This window comes from Aphelocoma coerulescens (genome assembly GCF_041296385.1).
Source record: "Aphelocoma coerulescens isolate FSJ_1873_10779 chromosome Z unlocalized genomic scaffold, UR_Acoe_1.0 ChrZ, whole genome shotgun sequence".
Lineage (NCBI taxonomy): Eukaryota > Metazoa > Chordata > Aves > Passeriformes > Corvidae > Aphelocoma > Aphelocoma coerulescens.
The window spans coordinates 20,760,367-20,783,212 of NW_027184085.1; the positions used below are offsets into that span (position 1 = coordinate 20,760,367).

The 22,846-nt window shown below is 39.0% G+C and overlaps 2 protein-coding genes across 3 annotated transcripts in view; one reads left to right on the forward strand and one right to left on the reverse strand.

Moving 5' to 3' along the window:
- CENPK (centromere protein K) overlaps positions 1-7,258 on the reverse strand; it is a 23,506-nt gene extending 16,248 nt beyond the window's left edge. The window contains exons 1-3 of one of the 2 annotated variants that reach the window (XM_069001713.1): positions 7,185-7,258; positions 3,722-3,820; positions 1,617-1,673 (exon numbers count right to left, since the gene is read on the reverse strand). In XM_069001713.1, the coding sequence (XP_068857814.1) occupies positions 1,617-1,673; positions 3,722-3,820; positions 7,185-7,187 (159 nt within the window). In that variant the 5' untranslated portion in view covers positions 7,188-7,258. Of the gene's footprint in view, positions 1-1,616; positions 1,674-3,721; positions 3,821-4,169; positions 4,194-7,184 lie in introns of those variants that run through there. The other variant, XM_069001712.1, reaches the window with a different exon arrangement.
- PPWD1 (peptidylprolyl isomerase domain and WD repeat containing 1) lies at positions 7,221-21,937 on the forward strand. The gene is made up of 11 exons (XM_069001710.1): positions 7,221-7,417; positions 8,757-8,859; positions 9,436-9,536; positions 12,030-12,150; positions 14,120-14,567; positions 15,121-15,311; positions 15,820-16,009; positions 17,003-17,184; positions 19,740-19,821; positions 20,385-20,567; positions 21,577-21,937. The coding sequence occupies exons 1-11, from the start codon at positions 7,270-7,272 to the stop codon at positions 21,718-21,720; spliced, it is 1,893 nt and encodes a 630-aa protein (XP_068857811.1). The 5' UTR covers positions 7,221-7,269; the 3' UTR covers positions 21,721-21,937.
- The last annotated feature ends 909 nt before the right edge of the window (positions 21,938-22,846 follow it).

The following is a 22,846-nucleotide window of genomic DNA, read 5'->3' on the forward strand; positions in this document are numbered from 1 at the left end:
TCCTTATCTCGATCCATGTGGCTTCAGTTATATTTCCTCTCCCCTGTCCAGATGAGGAAGGAAGTGGTGAACAGCTAAGGTGGGCACCTGGTGGGCAGATAGGATCAAACCTACCACAGATGCACCTGCGGGAACTGGCAGGTGAAGTGGCAAAGCCACTATCCATCATATTTGAAAAGTCATGGCAGTCTGGTGAAGATCCCACTGACTGGAAAAGGAGACATACAACCATATTATTAAAAAGAGATAAAGAAAGATACAGGAACTACAGAGTGGTCATTCTCACATCTCTGCCCAGCAAGACCACGGAGCAGATCCTCCTCAAATTACACTAAGGCAGATGGAAAATTAAGAGGCAATTGGTGTTAAGCAACAGGACTTGAAGGGCAAATCATGCCTGACAAATTTGGTGGCCTCCTCTAACAGGATTACAGCATTGGTGGATAAGGGAAGAGCTACTGATGTCATCTATTTGGGAGTTGTGCAAAGCATTTGACACTGTCTGGAACATCCTTGTCACTAAACTGGAGAGACATAAATTTCATGGACAGACCACTCAGTGGGTAAGGAATTGGCTGGATGGTCACACTCAGAGGTACAGTCAACAGTTCAGCATCCAGGTGGAGATCAGTGATGAGCTGCCGTTCCTTAGGCCTTGTTTCTGAGACAGGCACTGTGTAACGTCTTTGTCAGGGACATGGACAGAGGGATCAAGGGCACCCTCAGCAAGTTCACTGACAGCACCAGGCTGAGTGGGGCAGTGACACACTGCAGGCAAGGGATGGCATCCAGAGGGACCTGGACAGGCTTGAGAGCTGGGCTAGTATGAAACTCATGAAGTTCAACAAGACCAAGCACAAGGTTCTGTACCTTGGTCAGGGCAATCCCTAGCATCATTACAGGCTGAGAGCAGCCCTGACAAGAAAGACTTCAGGATCCTGGTGGATGAGAAGTTGGACACGTGCACTTGCAGCCCAGAAAGCCAATCATAATCTCTGTATCAAAAGCAGCATGGCCAGCAGGTCAAGGGAGGGGATTCTGCCCCTCTACTCTAGTAAGACCCCACCTGGAGTGCTGCATCCAGTTCTGGGGTCCCCAACATAAGAAGGATGTGAACTTCCTCAAATAAGTCTGAAGGAGAACCACAAAAATGACTGCAGGGCTGGAACACCTCTCCTATAAAGACAGGTGAGGAAAATTGAGGTTGTTCAGCTTGGAGAAGGCTCCAGGGAGACCTTATAGCACCTTCCAGTACCTGAATGGGGCCTAAAAGAAAGGAGAGGGACTGTTTACAAGCACATGTAGTGATAGGACAAGGGAAAATGGCCTTAAACTGACAGAGGGCAGGTTTAGATATTAGGAAGAAACTCTTTATTGTATAAGCACAGAAACACTGGAACAGATTGCCCAGAGAAGCTGCAGATGCCCCACCCCTAGAAGGGTTCAAAGCCAGGTTGGATGGGGCTTTGAGCAACCTGATCTAGTGGAAGGTGTCCCTGCCTATGCCAGAAGGGTTAAAACTAGCTGATGTTTAAGGTCCTTTCTAACTCATGCCATTCTGTGATTCTATGGTCTTAACAGAAAATTAAGTATTTAAAAAAACCCCACTGTCTTACCTTGGCATCTGATTGTAGCGGTGTGTCTGTTCCTAGAAGCATTAGCTTGCTCTGACACTTTGTAGAAAACAAATAAAACACAAAAAAAGTTTGTTTACTCTTCCCTTTTGTAAGAAAAAGCACAAGTCTTAGAAATTTCAACATAACTTTTTAAATATAGGAATAAAAGAATTTTAACTTAGATCCTACCACATCCCTTATACCCTAACCCAGAAGAGCAAATTAAGAAATATTTTGAAATCACAGCACAGTAAAGTAGAACTTAATTAACCAAGAAGTAGAAAAGCAGCAGCTAAAGAAAAATGCATCATTTGAGTAAAAAAGCAAGTTATGAGGGAGAAGTTCATATGGGGAAAGGCACAGAACAGATGAAGAAAGAACATGAGAAACTGGGAAGAGTCATGGACAAGGCTGAACAGGGAAGCTACTGAGAAGTTAACACACTCTCTGCTACTCTTCTGGATCTCCAAGGAGAGCAATCACATTATAGTACACATTTTTAGTTTTAAGTAATTTAGGGCAGTATACTGTACAATTCAGAAGCAGTCTTATTTTTGGGAGTACACTACATCAGCTCCCATGACTGCAATGGGCTATATATACAGTCTGAACTTCAGGCCACCACAAATATCCAAAGCATAAACAGGAGACACTTGCTAAACTCTCGTTTTTTCCCGTCACCAATTTAACCTGCCCCATGACAAGGTAGGATGTATTCTACTAAACAGCAGAACTACTAAGCAGTACTTTGGAAACCTTGCTGTTAACGTTTGGATACCAGAACACTATACAGGATTTCTCCCACAAAAACTGCTCATGATGACATACAATCATTGGAACATTACATGTAACCACATAACCTAAGAGCTAATTAAAAGACTATTAGTTTAAACCTTTTGCTGAAACATCAATGCATCCAGAATGGAAAATCAAAGTAATAAAAATCCTACTGTTTTTATCAACTTACAAAACTAACACATCACTTCCTGTATTATTTTGGGCATGGTGGGAATGAGATACAAGATATCAAATATTTTCAATTAAATTCAAAATAGTAAACATTCAAATTTACCTTCTAATTTGAAAATTTGAAAGAAAGTTCAGGTCCTCTGAAGCAGTGCCAAACAAAAGTTCAGAAACTTAGACACAGACTTGCCCACCACTTGTTACATGCAAACTTACCCGAATACTCAACAAGAAAAAAAGTCATGTTAGTCTTTTTGAATCAAATTCTGTAAAATTACTGCACTGTGAGTTGTCTGTACTTTGTTCTACTCTAAATTTGGAAGTACTTTTACTTCAGTTTCTGATATTTTAATACTTTAATACTTTTTAATACTTAATACCTACAACTCAGAACTCAAGCAAATAGCATGCAAGTACCATACAAAATTGAGTGAAGTGATTAAGACCCTGAAATTATAATTTAGAACATGACTTTTCATCAAACTCAGCAGAATCTTAAAGGAATAACAGTATTCCCACAGAACTGATAGAAGTTCATTTTTTCTGGGAATCCTGTAAATAAAAATAACCAGCCCTAAAGTGTTATTGTTAGCATACTGCACCATGTATCAAGAGAGAAATATTAACCGTGACAAGGTAACTGTCAGTTTACATAAGCCTACGCAAACATCATTGTCTTCCCCTGCCTCTCTCTCTTCCCTATTCTCTCTCTCTTTTAAGAGCCAAAGTACATGTGAACTGGAATCCCATCTTTTGTGAGACTAAAGACAGAAGGGTCTCAGCATGCTGGTACTACCACAACAGAAGTAAATTGATTAATTTTCCAAAATTTTAACATATGCTCCAATGCTAAGTAACTCATAACATCAGCACATTGACATTACAAGGCATTCTTCACCCCTGCCAGCACTTCTACCTTTGACCTTTCTGAAGATCTTTTTTCTTTTTTTTTTGTTGTTTTTCTTTTGTTTGTTTGGGGTTTTTTTTGGTTGGTTTGTTTTTTATTGGTGGGGGGTTTGTTTGTTGGTTTGGTTTTATTGAAATGGTTTCTTTGGAGGGATTGGGGCAAGCATCTGGTGAATAAAATAATTCTGAAAAAGGTTTATAATAAATCTGGTCTATCAATTATATTTACATACCTCTTCCATCTGCTTCCAAATACTCTCACATTCCTCCAGGAGTTCTTCCTTGGCATCTACAGGACCACCTGCGTCAGCGATTTCTGATAAGCATTCAGCCTATTAACAAGCAAATCGAACAGTTACCATGTAGATCTACAATAACTGATATCAGTTACCAAATCGTATCTGCCACTTCAGATCAACTATGTAACAGAATAAACTCCATTAATCCAAAGCTTTTAGCTAACTCCCCTGAAGTTCTAGAAAGCACCCAGTCATTAAGCAAAATCAGCTAACTATATAACTAAGTAAAATTAGAAGACACTAATAATTTACTTTTAAAACTGAATGACAAGTGCTAAATTTTCATAACCACTTTGATTATCTGCAATGGCTTTCTTTATTTTTCAAGAACTTTAATATAGAAACAGTAAGAGATTCTCACATCTACAAAGACACACTTTACCTCCATATATCTGCAAACTTTTTAAGCAGTTGCTTCTGCTCTGTCAGTAAATGTACTAATCTACTTCTCCTTCATTTGAATTCAGAATATTTATATTAAGCATCCTCAAAGTTACTAGAAAAACAAACAAAAGAACCTGAAAGATAGGGCATCTGGACAGCCAAAAGAAAAATCAACCCAAGTTAAATTAAAAACTTTGAGAAACTGTTGGGTCAGAAACAAACACATACAAATTCAGAAATTTAATCCTAGTTATCTCAATTAAGAGATACCTTGTAGGAACCCAGAGTGCCAAGAATATTTCTCTGTCTGTTTTTAAGGGTTCTTACCCCCCTGGACACCACTGATATAGCTTTAAACCTTGGAAAAAATTACCAACAGTCAGACAAGAACTAGAAAATACAGTGGTGTGAATTAGGTGATAGACTACTATGTAGGATTGTCACTGGGTGAAAAATTTAGAGGTTTTAGGCTTCTCTTTATAGTAAATAGATAAGAGTAAAAAATATCAAAATGGAGGATTGTTGTTGTTCTCTAAACCTTCTTCTCCTTCTTCTACTACTCCATATTCTGCAGTAAAAGTAGTTTGGATTGATTGGATAGAAAATTCCGCAGTTCCTGCCCATGTTACTGAATAATTGGTAAGAAAGTGAAAATAATGTACGTTTTTAGTAACTATTGGTTAAAATATCTTTAAAAGGCTGTGTAAATCTTGATAATTGCTCTCTCTCGCTCTCACTCCTACTTTTCCTTCTTCTGTGCTGTACCTGGGTCACGCTAGTGGCTCTGTTCCTCTGATAAGACTTAATAAACAACTATCTAGAAGCACTGAAACTATAGAAGACATCTTGCTTTATCTTTTAAACTCCTTGCAAGGACTTTCAGCAAATTCTCCCCCATCAGGAGAGACTTGATTTATGGCATGATAAAGTGTCATGCCTGAATGACATCAGCAATTAACAGGGGAAAAATAAGAAGGGCCAAAATTTTTTTTTCAAGGGACAACAACAAACAGGCTAGATGTACCAGATGCAGGAAGCCTTTAAAAGTACCTTAGTGGATCACTAAGCCCACCAAACAGATTGAGATTAAATTGAAACATTAAAAATAGATAAAGATCTAAAGAAGAATTACATCTCTCCACCTTCTTAATGATGCACAAATTACTAACTCAATCTTTTGTTCTTTTTCAGAACAAAAACACAGCATCAGAGAAAATTATGTCAAAAACCCAATTTAAAAGAAGTAAAATATTCAACTAGTACTTCCAAAGTTCAAGGACCTCATAGTAAAGTGGATGAGGAAAGAAAATCAGAATATCTCAATGAATGCTGGAATTACACAAGAGAACTCAGAGGTAGCCAATACTTCTGCTAAGTCTTCCTGGAAAATTAGTTGCATCCATAATTAAAAACGGAACACTACAAAATGTAGGTTACCATAATCTTTTAAGAATTAATGAGCATAGTTTTTGCAAAGGAAAATCATTATCTTCTAAAGAGTCTTGGAATGTCTCCATAATATAAAACAGAAACAGCTCACATAATTTATTAAGACTTCTGAAATGCCTCCAGCAAACACTGCCCAGAAGAAACTAAGAAAGAAACCAAGCATTCTTAGTTTTTCCTCAGACAAAAAACTGTTAAAAGGAGGCAAACAAAGAGGGACTGGGGGGATAGTGGGGAGGCAGAAGAAAAAAAGGAGGGGGAGAAAAAGAACCCCAGGCTATGGAAATCTGAAAGGGGTCTTGGAGTGGGATAAAAAACTATTCCCCCTGTGTCCCCTGCAATAATACAGTTCACCACCATGAAAGCATTATATGAAATAAAACTCTGAAGAGAAAGCCAGAAAAAATGCCATAACACAAAACTGATTACAACAACTATTGTTGCTGACTTTAAATTTCCAGATGGATTTCACACATTTTGAAATGTACATATTGTGAGACATGGCAGGGCTCTCACAAGCCAAACTAACAGTTTGTAGTCCTTAATGCTGTGCTCTTAACTACCTTACAGAGTATACACACTCAAGTGTCACTTTCAGATGTTATTTTCTTGTAGCTTGCAGTTTTCCCTATTTCAGTATGGTTAAACTACATCTCTATTTTCATGCCATACATGAAAACTGAAGGCTGTCTTAGCATTAATACTAATATCTTCCAGTTTCAGCATGTTATTCCTTTTTACCTTATTTTAGGACTACATAATTAGGTAAAAAATACACGCAGTCCCAAGTGCAGGCTCTACACTAGCCAAGGCTTTATGAAAAAATCACAGAATCAGTCAGGTTGGAAGGGACCACAGAGGGTCATTTTGTCCAACCTCCCTGCTCAAGCAAGGTCATCCCACAGGACAGGGCACAGGATTGCGTACAGATGGTGCTTGAGTATCTCCAGTGAGGGAGACTCCACACCTTCTTTGGTCAACCTGTTCCAGTGCTCAGTCACACATTAAAGAAGTTCTTCCTCAGGTTCAGGTGGAACTTCTTGTGCATCAGTTTCTACCCATTGCTTCTCGTCCTATTGCTCAGAAACACCGAAAAGAGCCTGAATCCATTCTCTTGGCACGGTCCCCTCATATACTTTTAAACATTAAGAAACCGAAACGCGTCATGCGACCAAGCATAAAACGACCAATTGCGGGAAGACGAGACGGGAGGGGAGAGGAGAGTGACAGTGGGTCTGTGAAAGAGACACGAAGGCACCGTGGGAAGCCAAACATAGGGTACAAATAACATCGCGAAAGCGGTGAGACAGAGAGCTCCCGCGCCCCCGACACGAACCCCTGCAACACAACAGCGGCGGGAGGACGTGAGGCGGGAAACCCCGCTCACAGGCGAGGGATGAACATCGCCCCTTCCCAGCCGAGAAGCCAGAGCCCTCCCTACAAAGGAGCTCCGCGGCCCCAGCGGCCGAGAGCCTCCCCCAGCCCCGGGGTACCGAAACGCCAGGATCCCCCCGAGCGCCGGGATCCACCCAGGGTTCTCCCGCCACCCATTCCCGCCCGTTACTACCATGGCCGTTTCCCGCCGTCTGCTCCGCGGCGCCTACGTCACTCGCAGAGCGCCCGGCGGGGCGCGGGGCTGTGACGTAGGCATCATGGCGTCCACCGAGCCCGAGCGCAAGCGAAAGCAGCAGGAGGTGGTGGCGGGCGGTGGGGACCCGGCGGCAGCGGACGAGGAGGATGAGGAGGAGCGCTGGGTTGGGCCGCTCCCGGGGGAGGCCGCGCAGGCGAAGAAGAGGAGAGGTAAGGGGAGGAGCGGAGCGCTGCCCCGAATGGGGTCTGGGGCGGTGAGATCGCCTCCAGGCCCCGCCGGGCGGGAGCGGCCACGGGGTGAGAGCAGACCGTATCCTGAATCGGTGTTTCGCATGTAAAATGACCGCGCTGTGGGGGATCCCCTCGGGTGTGGAATTACAGGGCGAGGGTCTCAAGTGCTGAGAAAGTTGTGGCAGTTCAGCCTGGAGAAGAGAAGGTTACACGGAGACCTCATAGCAACCTTCCAGTGTCTATAGGAGCTTACAAGGAAGCCAGAGAGGGACTCTTCGGCAGGCACTGTAGTGACAGCACAAGGAGTAATGGGTGCTGACAGAGAGGGGAAATTGACGTTAGCTATAGGGAAAAAATACTTTACTGGTAGAGTGGTGAGGTACTGGTGCGGGTTGCCCAGCGATATTTTGGGTGCCCCAAGCCTGGCAGTGTTCAAAGCCACGTCGAATAAGGCTTTGAGCAACTTGATCTAGTAGGAGGCGGCTTGGGACTAGATGGTATTTAAGGCTTATTCTAGCCCCTTAACATTCTATGATTCTGAGGCTTTTGCTTCCTCTGGAGGACACTTTCAGGCTAAGAGCCCTGCTGTGCAGGCTGAAACTGTGCTGTTTACGGCTGTGGAATTAATCCATCTTTCAGATCACTGCCCTAAGCTGGACGAGCAGTAGAAGCCTCTAGGCTGTATTTTGGCATGTGGTATTGCTGTGTGCAGCAACTCCCAGCTGTCTGGGTATCACTGTAAAGTAAATATGACTTTGACAACGTTCAGTAGATGTAAACCTGCAGGTTCAGTAAAAAATGCCATTGCACAGCTGTTAATGAGTAGGATCTAAAAATGAGACACAAAGCTCGAAATCAGATTATTTTAGGTCAGCCAGTTAAACAATTAAGTAGGTGGGTACCAGCAGTAAGAATTTAGACTACAAGACTTGTGTGGGACCACAAATCTTGTAAAAACTTCTAACCTTTGCATTTAGAATGAAATCAGGTTCAGGTGGTCTTCTGTTTTCTGGCAGTAACTTAAAAACTGTTGACTTTGGTTTTTGTATTTTTTACCATTAAGACAATTAAGGTGACAGTTGCTTTAAAAGGAGAGAACTATATGAGTTAAAGCAGCATTTGAGTGGCTTTAGTCCACGGAAAATGTGTAAGTCTCAGTGCAAAGCTAGAGTTAAAAGCCCTTTAATTACGTTTGCACAAAATCCTGCATATTTTTGACTAAAATATGAGTAAGAAATACAAGGATAAGTAAAAGAGAACAGAAACTAGATGTAACTTTGTGGAAAAAAAATCAGATTTTTCTTTTTATTCTGTATAGTTCTTGAATTTGAACACGTTTATCTTGAAAATCTACCATCAGCTTCCATGTATGAACGCAGTTACATGCACAGAGATGTTATTACACACGTAGCATGTACTAAGTAAGTATTTTTGTTTTCCATTGTATTTCTTCGTCAGGGATGTATTTTTGTATATGCTAAAAAGTTTTCATTGTAGATATTTTATAATGGAAAGTTACAATGTCCTGAGGTGGTATTGTAAGGGTGGTGGGTTTTTTTTTTTAAAAGCTATGTGGCTTACCTAGAAGCAAGATAAAAATTGTTTGTATAGACTAAAGGAGGGTCTTAAAATCCTTGTTAAAATGTGCATTTTAAGAATAAGATTGACTGATTGCCTCTGAAAAAGTACCATTCACCAGAACTGCTGAGATCACACACACACACAATTAAAATAGGAGTTATATATGCATATTCAAAAAGGATAGTGTTATATGTTTCTTCAGTTTAGGTGGTGATTTTTCATAAATTAATCCAAATGCACTAAAATACCTGTTTTTTTCCAGGAGTTATAGTACCTATTCAGACAAACTGTGACAGTAATTTCTTGAGATTTCATTTTCTGCACAGTCTTAATCATAGTGCAAATTACTGCCCAGTGGGAAAGCGCATAATGTATGTATCTGTTTACTTGTTTTTATTTTTCTGTTATAATTTTAGGACAGATTTTATCATAACAGCCAGTCACGATGGACATGTAAAATTCTGGAAGAAAATAGAAGAAGGGATTGAGTTTGTTAAACACTTCCGAAGTCACCTGGGTGAGAAGTTGCTCTTTCTTCTCTAAAAGACCTCCCTTTTTCCTCCCCCTTGCTCTTTGTTGTTTGAAGAGAGTGCAAATAGAGAGATTTTGGGATTCCTTTAGTGCAGTCAAAGATTAAATGATGTTTACCTATCTTCCATTTTGTAGTGGTTTGGTCTAAAATACTCATTACTGTCTACCTTCTGTGAGATAAGAATTAGGAGAAATGCAAAGCAGGCGCCAAACTTGAAAGAATATAAAGGAGTTTATTAACAGACCTAAAAGAGGGGAAAAAAAAAAATTATACCACCTTCAGAACTCTCCTCCTCCCCCCACCTTCCTCCCTTCTCCCAGTGACAATGTAAAGACAACCCTTAAGATGTTCAGTCTGTTTACCACTTCCATAATAACCTTGTTCAGTCCATTTAGAAAGAGAAGTCTCTTCTTGCTCATGCTATGAAAACAGTATCACACCGAGACAGCCACCCACTTCCAAATATTGTTCAGTCCATTTAGGAAGAGGTCTCTGTGCTCACATGTGAGTCCCATCCCACAACTTGCAGCTTTTCCCACAACTGCTTTCAAGGGTCCACTCTTGAAGTTTTTTGGGGTACCATTTTAAGGTTGAGCCGTTCAGAAACAAAAAACAGAGGCCCTTCTCCTTCCCTGGGAGCAAAGGGTCTTCCTCATCTTCATTGTTAGGCCTATCTCTGGGAGCATCTCTAGGAACTGAGGTCTTCTCCTTTCCCATTTGGAGCAAAAGTCCTCATCTGGTTCATCTCTCCCTGTCCAAGCTTCTCATGAAATTCCAGCTGCATCAGCATCTGCCTATCTCAGCGCAGGTGCTTTTGCTCACAAACACTGCACCCCCCATATCTTCATGAAATTACAACGGGATACTCTGATATATCATAGCTTCACAACAGGCTTTCAGCTTTAAGCATCTCCTCTCTCTCTTCCCTCAGGTTTTCAGCTCTTCACAGCAATAAAAGGGTTAATTTCACCTCGGCCTTGCAGCTTTGCAGCTGGAATGTGGAATTTTTCTTATTGCAGTGGAGAGGGGGGGGAGCCAAGCCGCTCCAGCTGCCCACGGCAAGGCTGTGGGGGGGGGGAGTTCCACGGGTGGAACAGGTCCATCGACTCCAGGATGGCCGTGGCCCGGCCCGGTGTGTCCCAAGCAGGGCCTGGCCATGCCCGTAGCCAGCTGTCCCAGCACCAGAAACGAGAGAGAGCTTGGGGGGGGAGTTTGTCTATTCTTAAGTGTGTATCACAGAGGCGGTCACAACTTTAAGTGGCTTAAAGAATTGTCCATATTCAAACTGGCCAGCTGATAGGTTCTGTCAGGTCCCAGAGGAAACTGTAAGCACCCCTTAGCAAGGACATCCCTTCCGGGACTATGCTTGCTAACCTATGACACATTTATTCGTCTGTCCTGTTGTATTTTGCACCTAAGCTCCAGCAGGGATAGGATGAGAATGAAGCGTGTGGGACTCTGCTTGCGTGGATCCACTACACTCTTATGCCCTGCCTGTGGGGAGAATATCTGGGACATAAGTGAACAAAGTGCATAACATGGTTCATAAAATCTGGAGAAGTTTAAAAATATGTTGCTTTAAATAAGGGTACCTCAATGCCTTACTTTTTTTTTTCCCCCTGGCAGTATGGAAAAAAAGTGATTATTTTTATCTAGAGTTATTGTAACTGTAGAGTAAATTCTGCATTATTGTTGTAATTATCAGCTGAATTGCAATTAGGAAAAACTTTTTTTTTAACCCAATTTTCTGAACTAATAAGTACACAAAGCTCTTCAACACTACTAAGGATTAAATAGGCTGGACAGAAAATGAGGTTCTCAATGGTATTAGATATTATGATATGCCTGAAGGAAAAAAGTCCAGTTTGATATGCCACAATGTTACAGTAAGGAAAATATTTAATAATAGGTAGGAAAAGTATATTTCTTTTAGAGTTACAAGACATACTAAAGTAAGTTGTTGATCTTAGCTATCAGGTTCTTATTATATACAGAAGCAAAATGTGAGAACAAAATCTACCATGTGAAAATCAGCATTGTGAGAAATTTATGGAAGGCTCAATTGCAGAGTAATTTTGAGTATCATGGGTATAATAGTCTACAGAGTTCTGCTGCTTTTACCCTGTTGAGAGATGCAAGCTGAGGAGCACATGGTGTTTACCCCATCATAGTGTTCTCAGTTTTCTAAAATCAACATTTTAAACGGAACTAATTGCCACTGTAATCTTTTACTTATGTTTATGTTAAATTGTTCATTATCACATACCTGAGTCTAAATACTGATAGGGTATAAAGTATTGTTTTGTGAACTTTTTTTTTTTTAAATAATTTTTTATTGAAGTCAGGTAGAGTTTTAACTGAAAAAGGTGACAAAACAGTTGGGAAACAGGTTTAAACCTCTGTAGGTTTTCCCTGTGTAATACTGAAATTAAGGATGTCCTTTCCCATTTCTTAATAGTATCTCAACTTAATTCACAGGTGTTATTGAGAGTATTGCTGTTAGTTCAGAGGGGGCATTATTCTGTTCAGTTGGAGATGACAAAGCAATGAAGGTATTTGATGTAGTCAACTTTGACATGATCAACATGCTGAAACTTGGGTAAGTTACTTGCTTCTTGGAAGTGTTCGTTTGAGATTTTAAGTGGGGGTTGTTTTGCTAAGAGGTAAGTCAATAACATGAGGTTCTTGAGTTATTCCCCTTCCCCCATGCCCCAGTCAGATGAAGCTGAGTAAATTGCAATGTCTGAAATTATTTCAATGGCTAGAGACCACCTGACTTATAGGAAAAATTACGACTGCAGCAGTAGAAGAGATGAGTAGGAAAGGCGCTTCCCTGCTGTTAAATATTATGCAGAAAGATGTGGTGTTTCTTCAAATATTTAGGCATAATTTCTTTCTGTTGTTTGGTACTGAATTTAAAAATTACAGTCCACTCATAGTTCCATTAGAGAAGGGATTTGGCCTGTTGTATTGTCTTACTTGTTTTCATAGGAACACAATTTCCTTCTGCTAGAAGCAATGTTGTTGTTTTCTTCCATCTTGTAGCATTTCGGTCCTTACTCAGTATGTAGCTAAAGGATCTGGGAGAAATAGGAATGGATGTTACTGGAATTGTAACAATTCCAGGGAAGAACAATCCCCACACTGTTAAAAGAGTGGATTTGAAAGGCTGGAGGATCAATGAATGCTGCATCATGAACAGTGGAAATACTGATTTCTCCATAAGCCTTTTAGAATTGGAAAACATCTTCTTCATAGCCTACTGTGTACTGGTTAATTTTGAAGCTGAATAGAAGTATAAAGTTAGGGAAAATAGCTATTACATAGGAACATCTAATAAAAGCTTATGCCATCTGCTTTGCTAGTTGTAGTTTTAGTATCATCCTCCAGATAATGTACTTCACCTATAGGAATTTTTTCCCTCTTGGCTGTCTGTTCTGGAAAAATTCCATTTAGGCTTAATCTTTCGGTTTTGCTGTTATTTTTGACTTAGCAGCCCTGTACTGTTACTACGTAATTGGTAAAATCATAGAAAAAATAAAATAATACTCAAAAAACCAGCCCTGATCTGCAGAGCTTTCCAGTTCTAACTAATCTGTACAGTGTGTCTCTTTTCAAATCCCCATGCTTTATGGTTCCACCAGTGATCTGGAGAAGTTTGGCTATTCCTGCAGAGATTTCATATTTATTTATTTGATCGTGTTCTTTCTAATGAACCAGAGGCTAAGTGTTTGTTTCTCTTTACTGACAGACACTGAAAATCCAAATTATTAGTGTCTGTCATAATGTCAGAATATCATCAGTCCTTCAGCATCTGTTAGTTTGATTTGTGAAAGGAACTAAACCTGAGTTTCCTATGGAGACTGTATAATTTTCTTGATGTTTCCTGTTTCATTTGAGTTCTGTTTTTCAGAATCTTTGCTTACAGACTTTAAAACAGACATAACTTACATTATTGACTGTATCTCTGGCTTGTTTTGTTTGTAGAGTACACTTTTGCAAGTAGCAAATTAGTTCTTTATTAAATGCATTCACAACCCTTATTGAGTATAGGGGGATTGTCTTAATTTTCTTTATATCACTTCTTGGGGTTTTTGTTGTTTTGTGGGTTTTTTTCTGACAAGATCTAGTTGAACTTTCCCATAAGTGTATGGCAGAGGTGCAGTTGTCTTCATTTCTACTGAGTCATTACTCAATTAACAGATGGAAGAGAAGTGGCATTGACTCATATAAGTTGAGTACTATTAATGCCACTTGGGCTTTTTGTCTGGATTTCCAGCCTTATTCCTCCTCTTTACCTGCTTCCTACTTTGACTGTCACAGCCTCTTTATAAAACAATATGGAAGCAACAGAAATTGGTAGTTATCCACTAAGTGGTAATGCTTGGTAAAGAAGCTTGTCTATAATATGCTGAATATTAGCAAGATATGTATTAGCAAAACTAGTAAATAAAGTTTAAAATTTACTTCTGATGTTTGATTTCAAGTTTACCGCATAACTTGACTCTTGCCTAATTAAAATCATTCCTTATTTTAAATTCTTTTTTTCTTTATACTCTTTGTTGCAGCTACCACCCTGGCCAATGTGAATGGGTATATTGCCCTGGAGATGCCATATCTTCTGTTGCAACATCTGAGAAAAGCACAGGAAAAATATTCATATATGATGGACGAGGAAATAACCAGCCACTTCATGTTTTTGATAAACTCCATATGTCCCCGCTTACTCAGATACGCTTGAACCCTGTCTACAAAGTCGTTGTGTCTTCTGACAAGTCTGGAATGATTGAGTACTGGACTGGTACTCCTCATGAATATAAATTTCCCAAGAATGTGAACTGGGAGTACAAAACAGATACTGATCTATATGAATTTGCTAAATGCAAGGCTTACCCATCCAGTATAAGTTTTTCGCCTGATGGCAAGAAAATGGCCACTCTTGGGTCTGACAGAAAAGTTAGAATTTTTCGTTTTCTGACAGGAAAGCTCATGAGAGTCTTTGATGAATCTCTGAGTGTGAGTTTTGTCTTGTTTGTCTTCCTTTGAAATGTTTTCTCTACTTACTTGAATTTGTTTGCCAGCACATTCACCTAAGATATCATTTATTTCTAAAGGCAAGCTTCCTTCTTATATTTTTCTTGCAAAAAAGGTCTTCTGTGTGCTCTTGCTTGTCTCTTAGATTGCTTTGCCCCAAAATGACTACTTACTGATCTTTGTTACCTGCATAGTGAAACAGTTGTTGATTTTCATCTGTATTTTCATGCTGCTAGATTACCTGAAAGCAATTATGAAAAATGCCCATTTCAAGTAACATAATACTAATGAATTAAATCTGTCATCTTTTAAGGAATTTGTTGGACAACTACCCACTTTCATATGCCTAAGCATAGTCTTACAACATGCCTATTGTGTCATTAAAATAAAGAGAGTATTACATGTATTTATTTAAATCCTTCAGTTGAGTGGAGTAATCTCACTTGAACTGGGTATTTTCTAATCATGTGAATCAGTGTTTTACAGGATAAAAAGTTTAAAATATGTTAATAGGGCTGGGGTTTTTTTTTTTTAGATGTTTACTGAACTTCAACAGATGAGACAACAACTGCCTGATATGGAGTTTGGCCGACGTATGGCAGTTGAGCGTGAGCTGGAGAAAGTGGATGCAGTAAGACTAATTAATATAATTTTTGATGAAACTGGACACTTCGTTCTCTATGGAACAATGTTGGGCATTAAGGTCATAAATGTAGAAACTAACAGGTAAGTTCCAGTGACACATACTGAGATAAGTTTCTGTTTTAAAGTCTTTATTCAGTCAAATTTATAGCGTATTTAAAGCTTGATATGCCTGTGGAGGTGTCTAATCGTTTTGTGTTGTTATTTGAGAGCCTTACATTAGACTGTAGAGAAGGTACTCCCATTCTTTGTAAAGAGTCATTGCAGATTAAAGCTTAGTCAGATGAGGAGAAAACATGGCAAGCATGTATGTATTAAAAATGTGTAATTAATTAATTAGCCTCTGGCTAACTGGATGAGATAACATTAAGTAAAAGTGGATCATTTAGTTGGGGTTTTATTATGTAAAGAGGCTGACTGGTATATTAAGGTAACAATTTTGAATAGAGAAACATCATAAATAATGATTCTAAGTAATTTGAAGTAATGATTTTGAGAGGATTTTGGAATTTTGCTCCAAGTCTAACAGTCAGAAATGAGACATTCTCTGTGAGCAGCTCACAGTTACACCTCTTTACATCTTGTACTTCAGGTGTATTCGTATCTTGGGAAAACAAGAGAACATCAGAATGATGCAACTGGCTTTGTTCCAAGGAGTAGCAAAGAAACATCGTGCTGCGATCACTATAGAGATGAAGGCATCTGAAAATCCTGTTCTCCAGAATGTTCAGGCAGATCCAACAGTAATCTGCACAGCTTTTAAAAAAAATAGGTTTTACATGGTGTGTGCCATTTCTATTTAAATAGCTCCATTCTTGTATTGATGTTTTCTCTACATCATTTTTTTCTTTCTCTCCTTGCGCCTTTCTAGTACTTTTTGTCTTGAGCGGTTGCAAATGCAGCTTATGTAAAGGAGTTCCTTTATATTGCAAGTATATTCTAGAATTTTTATCTTGAACTATCTATACATTACCAAGAAACAGTTGTAATTTTTTCATAAATTTTTATTCCCCTAAGAAGATTATATCCTTTTGTACTAGTTGAAAAAAAAATTAAGTAACAACATTTAAAAAACTAACCAGATCTTATAAAGAAACAATAATTAACTGTATGCATAAAAAATATAATAGAAAAAAATTTCAGACCAGCATCAGGACTTGAAAACCCTAAGGACATTATAGGCAACAAAAAACGACAGGAGTCATCTTCCTGTTCACAGTTTGGTTTTTAGGTGTGATGGAACCAAACAGACAAGCCATATCAGAGTGGTTAGTAACTGATTTGAGAAGTCATAGCCATAGAGGTTAGAAATTGGCTTGTCTGTTATGCCTTAAATTTGCTGGGTTTCTGTAGTTTTATATTAATGCAGTATTGGAATAGGAGGATTTATTTTAACTATGTAGTACAAGTAAGTCTTTTGGCATAAAACCTGCCAATTTTGTCTGAGTATAGCAGAATAACCTGGTATACTCCTCCTCTTTTTAAAGAAAAGATGCTGAATGAGTGCGAACTCCTGTTGTACAGGGGAGAATTTAAAGATAACAGATAATAAAAAATTACTTGGATTTGCGTGTAGTTTTACTGGAATTTGTGACTGTGGAAATGCTGTTAATACAACATGGAAATGCAAGGATAGACTGTCTATGAATTGTCCTTGTACATTTCAAATTGAATTGTGTGTTCAGCAGGTTGAATAATGACATTGATGTGTCAGGTGTATATTTTAAGAGGAAAAAAGAAAAAAGCAGTTAACCTTCTGTTCTTTTGTGCTTCAGTTTACTAAACGTGAACCAGAAGACACGAAGAGTGCAGATTCTGACAGAGATGTATTTAATGAGAAACCTTCTAAAGAAGAGGTCATGGCAGCCACTCAGGCAGAAGGTCCCAAAAGAGTGTCAGACAGTGCCATCATCCACACAAGCATGGGAGATATTCATATCAAGCTTTTTCCTGTTGAGTATGTATTTGCTATTTTTTCTGTTGTTTCAGTGTTGCTTTCTTCTGTCCCTTGTGGTTGCAGTATCCAAGACTTACCTTATGCTAGAAATAATTATTTTCTTCCCCTTTTTCTACTGTCTTTATTTCCTGACAGTTTCTTAATACACCAAGGTAGGAATGTGACTCTTGACAAACACAAATAAAGTAGGGTAAAAATAGGACTAAGTAACAGTCTGGGGTACAGGAGTTTTTGAAATTGTATTTGGGTTTATTTAGTTATTGGTTCAGGGAGGCTATTCCTTTCTTAACTTTAGTTCTTGTACAGGTCACGATAATCTTCTGTATGAGCTCTGTATTTTAAGGCAATGCTGTTTGCATCAATCTTGAAAAAGAATGATAATGTTGGCAGCTCCAGTAGATTTGGCAGCAGATCTGTGCAAGCCAGAAGAATAGTAGTTGCAACTTCCAAACGTGGCCAGTGTACTACACTTTGTTATTGCAGCTCCTTTAAAAGCATCTATACCAGCATATAATACTAGTGTTGTGTATGTCCAAAACCAGTCATAGACTTGAAAAATTTTATGCATGACAATTGCTGAAATCAGTGTGTCATTATCTCTTTGTGATGCAAAAATTGCAAATATTCTGTCATTTAACACCAGATATATATATAATATATTGCTATACATAGAAACCTAAGTCATGCAGATGTACTCCATGCTTCTCCAAAAACAAATTCATGTTTGGTCCTAAGCACAGGTAAGGCAACCTCAATTCTACGCTGTAGAGCTACCAGACTTTTACTGCAGTCTTCACCAGTGTCTCCTGGCATCAGGCTCTAGTTTCTGGAATTCATAATTATAACGTACAAGTTGCAGTAATGGTACAGCTCTTGCCAGCGAGTGACAGGCCAAGCTACATTATTTCTTTTCTTTTTTTTTTAATTGTCATGCTAGTGTGTCATATCTGCACGCACAGTATTGCAAGGTGCTTCACTGCAATGTTTTGTATGCAATTTTAAATTAAATACAGTATTACCAGGGTTGGTTATTGTTAGGTTTGTCCTTTCTTGTTGTAGTATTTTTCTCCCAGCTGGGCTTTAACTTAAAATCTCTTTAATGTGATTGAAACTTTAAAGAAGAGCATGTAGGATATGGCTCTGTATGCCCTTGAATTCTTTGGTCATTTTATTGTGAAATAAGGTTGTGAATGACTATGTACTGCTCAGCAAGAACTGGGACTATAATCTTGTTTATTCCATTAGTTATGCCACTGGTGCTCTTTTTCACAAGGTAGCTTAGAGTGTTACTAAAACCCAAGCTAATGTTCCTTTTCACAGTTAGAGTAGAGTAACTCAAGAGCTGTGGACTCAATTAGCCCATTTTCTCCTTACTGGGGAAATGTGTGTGTGAACCTGTCAGTGTAGATCTTCTCTGGCTACTAATTGTTTTTATAATAGCAGAAGAGCCATTGTAAAAAAATTTCACTTTGGTAATAACTATCAGAAGTAAAAAATCAAATCACAAAGGTGATTGGCCCTTTTTGTTCATCAACAATAAGATTCCATCTCTTCACCAAACAATGCTGATGAGTAGTTTCAGACAAGGATAACTGATCCTACTGACTGCAAGTTCTATTGTAATAAAACATTTTATTTTTACATTTTTACTTCTTGCATGCAACACTTGATACCTTTGCATGTATATCCTAAAAGAAGTGTAGAGGCAGAAGAATGAACAACTTTCTGCTTATGGAGCAAATATAGTTTACCTACAAAATAAGTAATGCAGGGAGAAAGCTGGGGTCAGTCGTGCCTTGAACCAGGCCTTGGGGAGACAGATTTGGTTTCTGGTTCCCATGGTTTATCCCTAGCCAGCAACTAAGCCCCCCAGAACCACTCACTCACATCCTCCTTGGTGGAATGGGAGAGCACTGGAAGAGTAAGAGTTAGAATATTTGTGAGTTGAGGTTCAGAAAGTTTAAGAGGGAAAGCAAAAGCCATGCACCCAAACAAAGCAAAACAAGGAACACGGACAGGCAGATGTTCTACTATCTCCAAGAAAATGGGGCTCTATCACGTGTAGTGGGTACTTGGGAAGGCAAATCAGCATTACTGTGCATGTCCCCTGCTTTTTCCCTCAGCTTTTATGTGCTGAACAGGATGCCATATGTGGAATGGAGCATCCCTGTGGTAAGCTGGGTTCAGCTGTCTCAGCCAGGTCCCCTCTCAAGCCCTTCTACAGCCCCAGCCTTCTCACTGCTGGGGTGGGATGAAGTACAGAAAAGGCCTCAACAAGTGTGTAAGCCCTGCTCAGCAACAGCTAAAACATCCCTGTATAATCAACACTGCTGCTGCCTCTGTGTTTAATCACACAGCTTTGTACTGCTCAAGCTTTTTCCTTTCAGCTCTGGGTTTAAGGACGTGGAGATTTGTTTTTACCTTATTTGGTGAAATCCCTTCCTACAGTGCTGAAACACTGCACAGCACAACAGGGTCTAAGTCCCAGCTGAAATCCTTATGGCCTTTTCACCAGACAAATATCATAGCCTGTGTTTTCTGTTACATGATTTTAGGTGCCCCAAAACAGTGGAAAACTTCTGTGTGCACAGCAGGAATGGTTACTACAATGGACACATAATTCACCGTATCATCAAGGTAACTTCCAACATGTTAATTTCGTGTTAATTTAGGTAATGTTCTCTGATGGTCAGTCCTCTGTTAACACTTCCATTTCCCTTTTGCACACAGGATTGTTGGAGTGGCTTTAGAGTTCCCTGTAACGTCTGAACAACTCTAAGCAGCTTTAGTACTTACTGAAGTGGTAGTAGTTGTTCTGCAGTTGATAAGGTGGCAGAAAACTGAAAATTGAAAGATCAGTTCAGCTATTCTGCTTGAATTAAAACTTTGCTTCATGTCAGAAGGCCTTTCTTTAAAGGCTTCTTATTTCTGTTGCACCAGAATCAAGTGATAGAGCCTAAGAATTTGCAAAAGGTAGAGTTAGTCAGGTTTCTGTCCTTCACTTGCAGGAGTAGTGAGTAAACTTGATTTTTCACAAGTACTTGATAGACACTTAAAAAAGCCTTAAATGTTTTCTTTCTTACACACAACATTTTAACACATTTTGTTGTAAGGTTTGCAGTAAGTTTGAAAAAATGGCATATAATACTTCTGGTTATTTATTCTGTGCAATAATGTGATAATGTATCATTTCTGTGCAGGGTTTCATGATTCAGACTGGTGACCCAACTGGTACAGGAATGGGAGGTGAAAGTATTTGGGGAGGAGAATTCGAAGATGAGTTTCATTCAACTTTACGACATGACAGACCATACACACTCAGCATGGCTAATGCAGGGCCAAATACCAATGGATCCCAATTTTTTATAACAGTAGTGCCAACCGTAAGTAATACTAAAAGCTCAATTTAAGGCCTGAGAGGCTACCTAGATATTAAAAAATCAAGTTTTTTTCTCATGGAAAAAGGAACACATTAGTACTTATTTTGCAAATAAATGATGCACAAAATGTGTACTGTGTAGGCTTCACTGAACCTGTCTCTTAAGAGACAGAAATACTTCTTTATCACTTGTGATCAAGAGGCCTTTTGCCTTTAAATGGAGTGAGGGTCGTATAAAATTCCTAGGCATGTTTGCAGTTATGTATTACTAGAGTATCTTATATTAATAGTAGTGGTTTAAACTTGATGGAAACCTAGGTATTGCTTAGATTAATTGGGGTTTGGATATGGTGCCAGCATGTCTCCCTAGTATTGCCTAATTGTAGCTATACAAAGCCAGTGTTCAGATTTGAAAATTTCATTTGATCTGTGTAAGTTCAGAACCAACAATGGAAATTTTGGTATGTGAATCTAAGAGATAAAAACCAAATCCTTAAAGGTAACACTCAAAAAAACTGAATTCTTCTAGCACTTCAAAGCCATGTGTCCTTTTTCTGAAAAAACACCTATCTACCATAGTTCTGAGGTTTATTAAGTTGTATCAGGGCCTGTATTCAAATTGGGCATACTGTATGAATATTGAATTAGGTATTATTCTGTACTGGTGCTTAAAATTGCTCTGTGAAAATACCATGAAATAAGACTGAAAATAACATTTCTGTGAACTGAGAATACACTTTAAAATAAACTATACCATGCAACTGCACTGGTAGAATGTGACCTCTGTAGTACTTTAAGAAAGCAGTTGAAAAGGTAAGTTCAAATGCAAATGAGTATGTGTTAGCTGCATTCTAGTATTTACTTGCATGCTAATATTTACACGGTGTTACCTTCCATAGTCTGGACACGTGAAATATATCCATCTACACTTACCAAAACAAAAAGAGAGTACCTAATCTACATGCTGCTTTCTATTTTAATATGTTTTTTTCTCCTTCTATGCTCTCAAACAGCCATGGCTCGACAACAAGCACAGTGTGTTTGGACGGGTGACTAAAGGAATGGAAGTTGTTCAGAGAATCTCAAATGTCAAAGTCAATCCCAAGACCGACAAACCCTATGAGGATATCAGCATCATTAATATAACAGTGAAGTAAGGCAGGCATTGAAGGTTCCAGCTTAAGCAGAAAAAAACTGAGCATGTTGGACCCAGAAATGGACCTAGGAAACATTTTTGATAGTTCCTAGATACAGTAAGTACCAGGACAGAGCGATCACCAGTTCTACTATTTTTATTGTACCTAAAGTGCCCTAATTCTGTATTTCTGGTAACTTTGTATTTTAAAGTAAAAACATCTGCATGTTTCTTAGAAAGTGTACTGTCTTTCTTGCATCTCTTCTTTGCAAAATTAAAGATAAAAACCCCCACCATGTCCCATGATAGTGTTTGTAACGTTTTCACATTTACTTGCATCTTTCATATTTGATTAATATTTCACAGTACTGAAATCTTTGACAAAGGAAAAGGTCAGAAATACTAAGTTGAGTAAACTTCTCAATCCTTTGTACATATATCAAAAATTAGATTAAGTTTTGATACTGTTTGCTATGAAAAGCAAACAGTGTAATCTACCTCTGTTCTTTAAAAGTTGTTGTGTAGATGTTTTCTATGTCCAAGAGCAATGATCAGCTCTTAAAATGCCAGTGTATAAAGTCCTCTGCAATTTGTTTGGTATTTCCAGTGATTTCTTTCTGTCAGTGTTTGCTTTATTTTAGCCTAGTGAGTCTTTTTTGCTGGCTTAATTTTTTAGCCAAAGTCCTACAAACATTACTGCTTCTACTGAAATACTTAATTTATTTTAAACTGTGATAATCATCTGAGCTAAGCTTTGTATCAGCTGTTCCTGACAGAGTTACAGAACAGAATCACAGCATCATTAAGGGTGAAAAAACCTGATAAGGTCGGTAAGTCCAGGCATTGACCCAGCACCACCACCATCTTGACCATTAAACCATGTCTCCACGTATCCATATGTTTTTTGAACACTTCCAGTGATGGTGACTCCACCACTTCTCTGGGCACTCTATTCCAATACCTGACCCCATTTCAGTGAAGAAGGTTTTCCTAATGTCCAGTGGTAATCTGAGGCCATTTCCTCTTGTCCTGTCCTTAGCTGGGAGAAGAGACCAACCCCCACATGGCTACAGCCTCCTTTCAGGCAGTTGTAGAGAGTGGTAAGGTCTCCCCTGAGCCCCCTTTTCTCCTCAGCTGCTCCTCTCAGG

Coding starts and splice junctions, on each gene's coding strand:
- PPWD1 (XM_069001710.1), top strand. CDS start 7,270: ATGGCGTCCACCGAGCCCGAGCGCAAGCGAAAGCAGCAGGAGGTGGTG. Junction 17,185..19,739: donor ATCAAGCTTTTTCCTGTTGA/GTATGTATTTGC, acceptor ACATGATTTTAG/GTGCCCCAAAACAGTGGAAA. Junction 20,568..21,576: donor TTATAACAGTAGTGCCAACC/GTAAGTAATACT, acceptor GCTCTCAAACAG/CCATGGCTCGACAACAAGCA.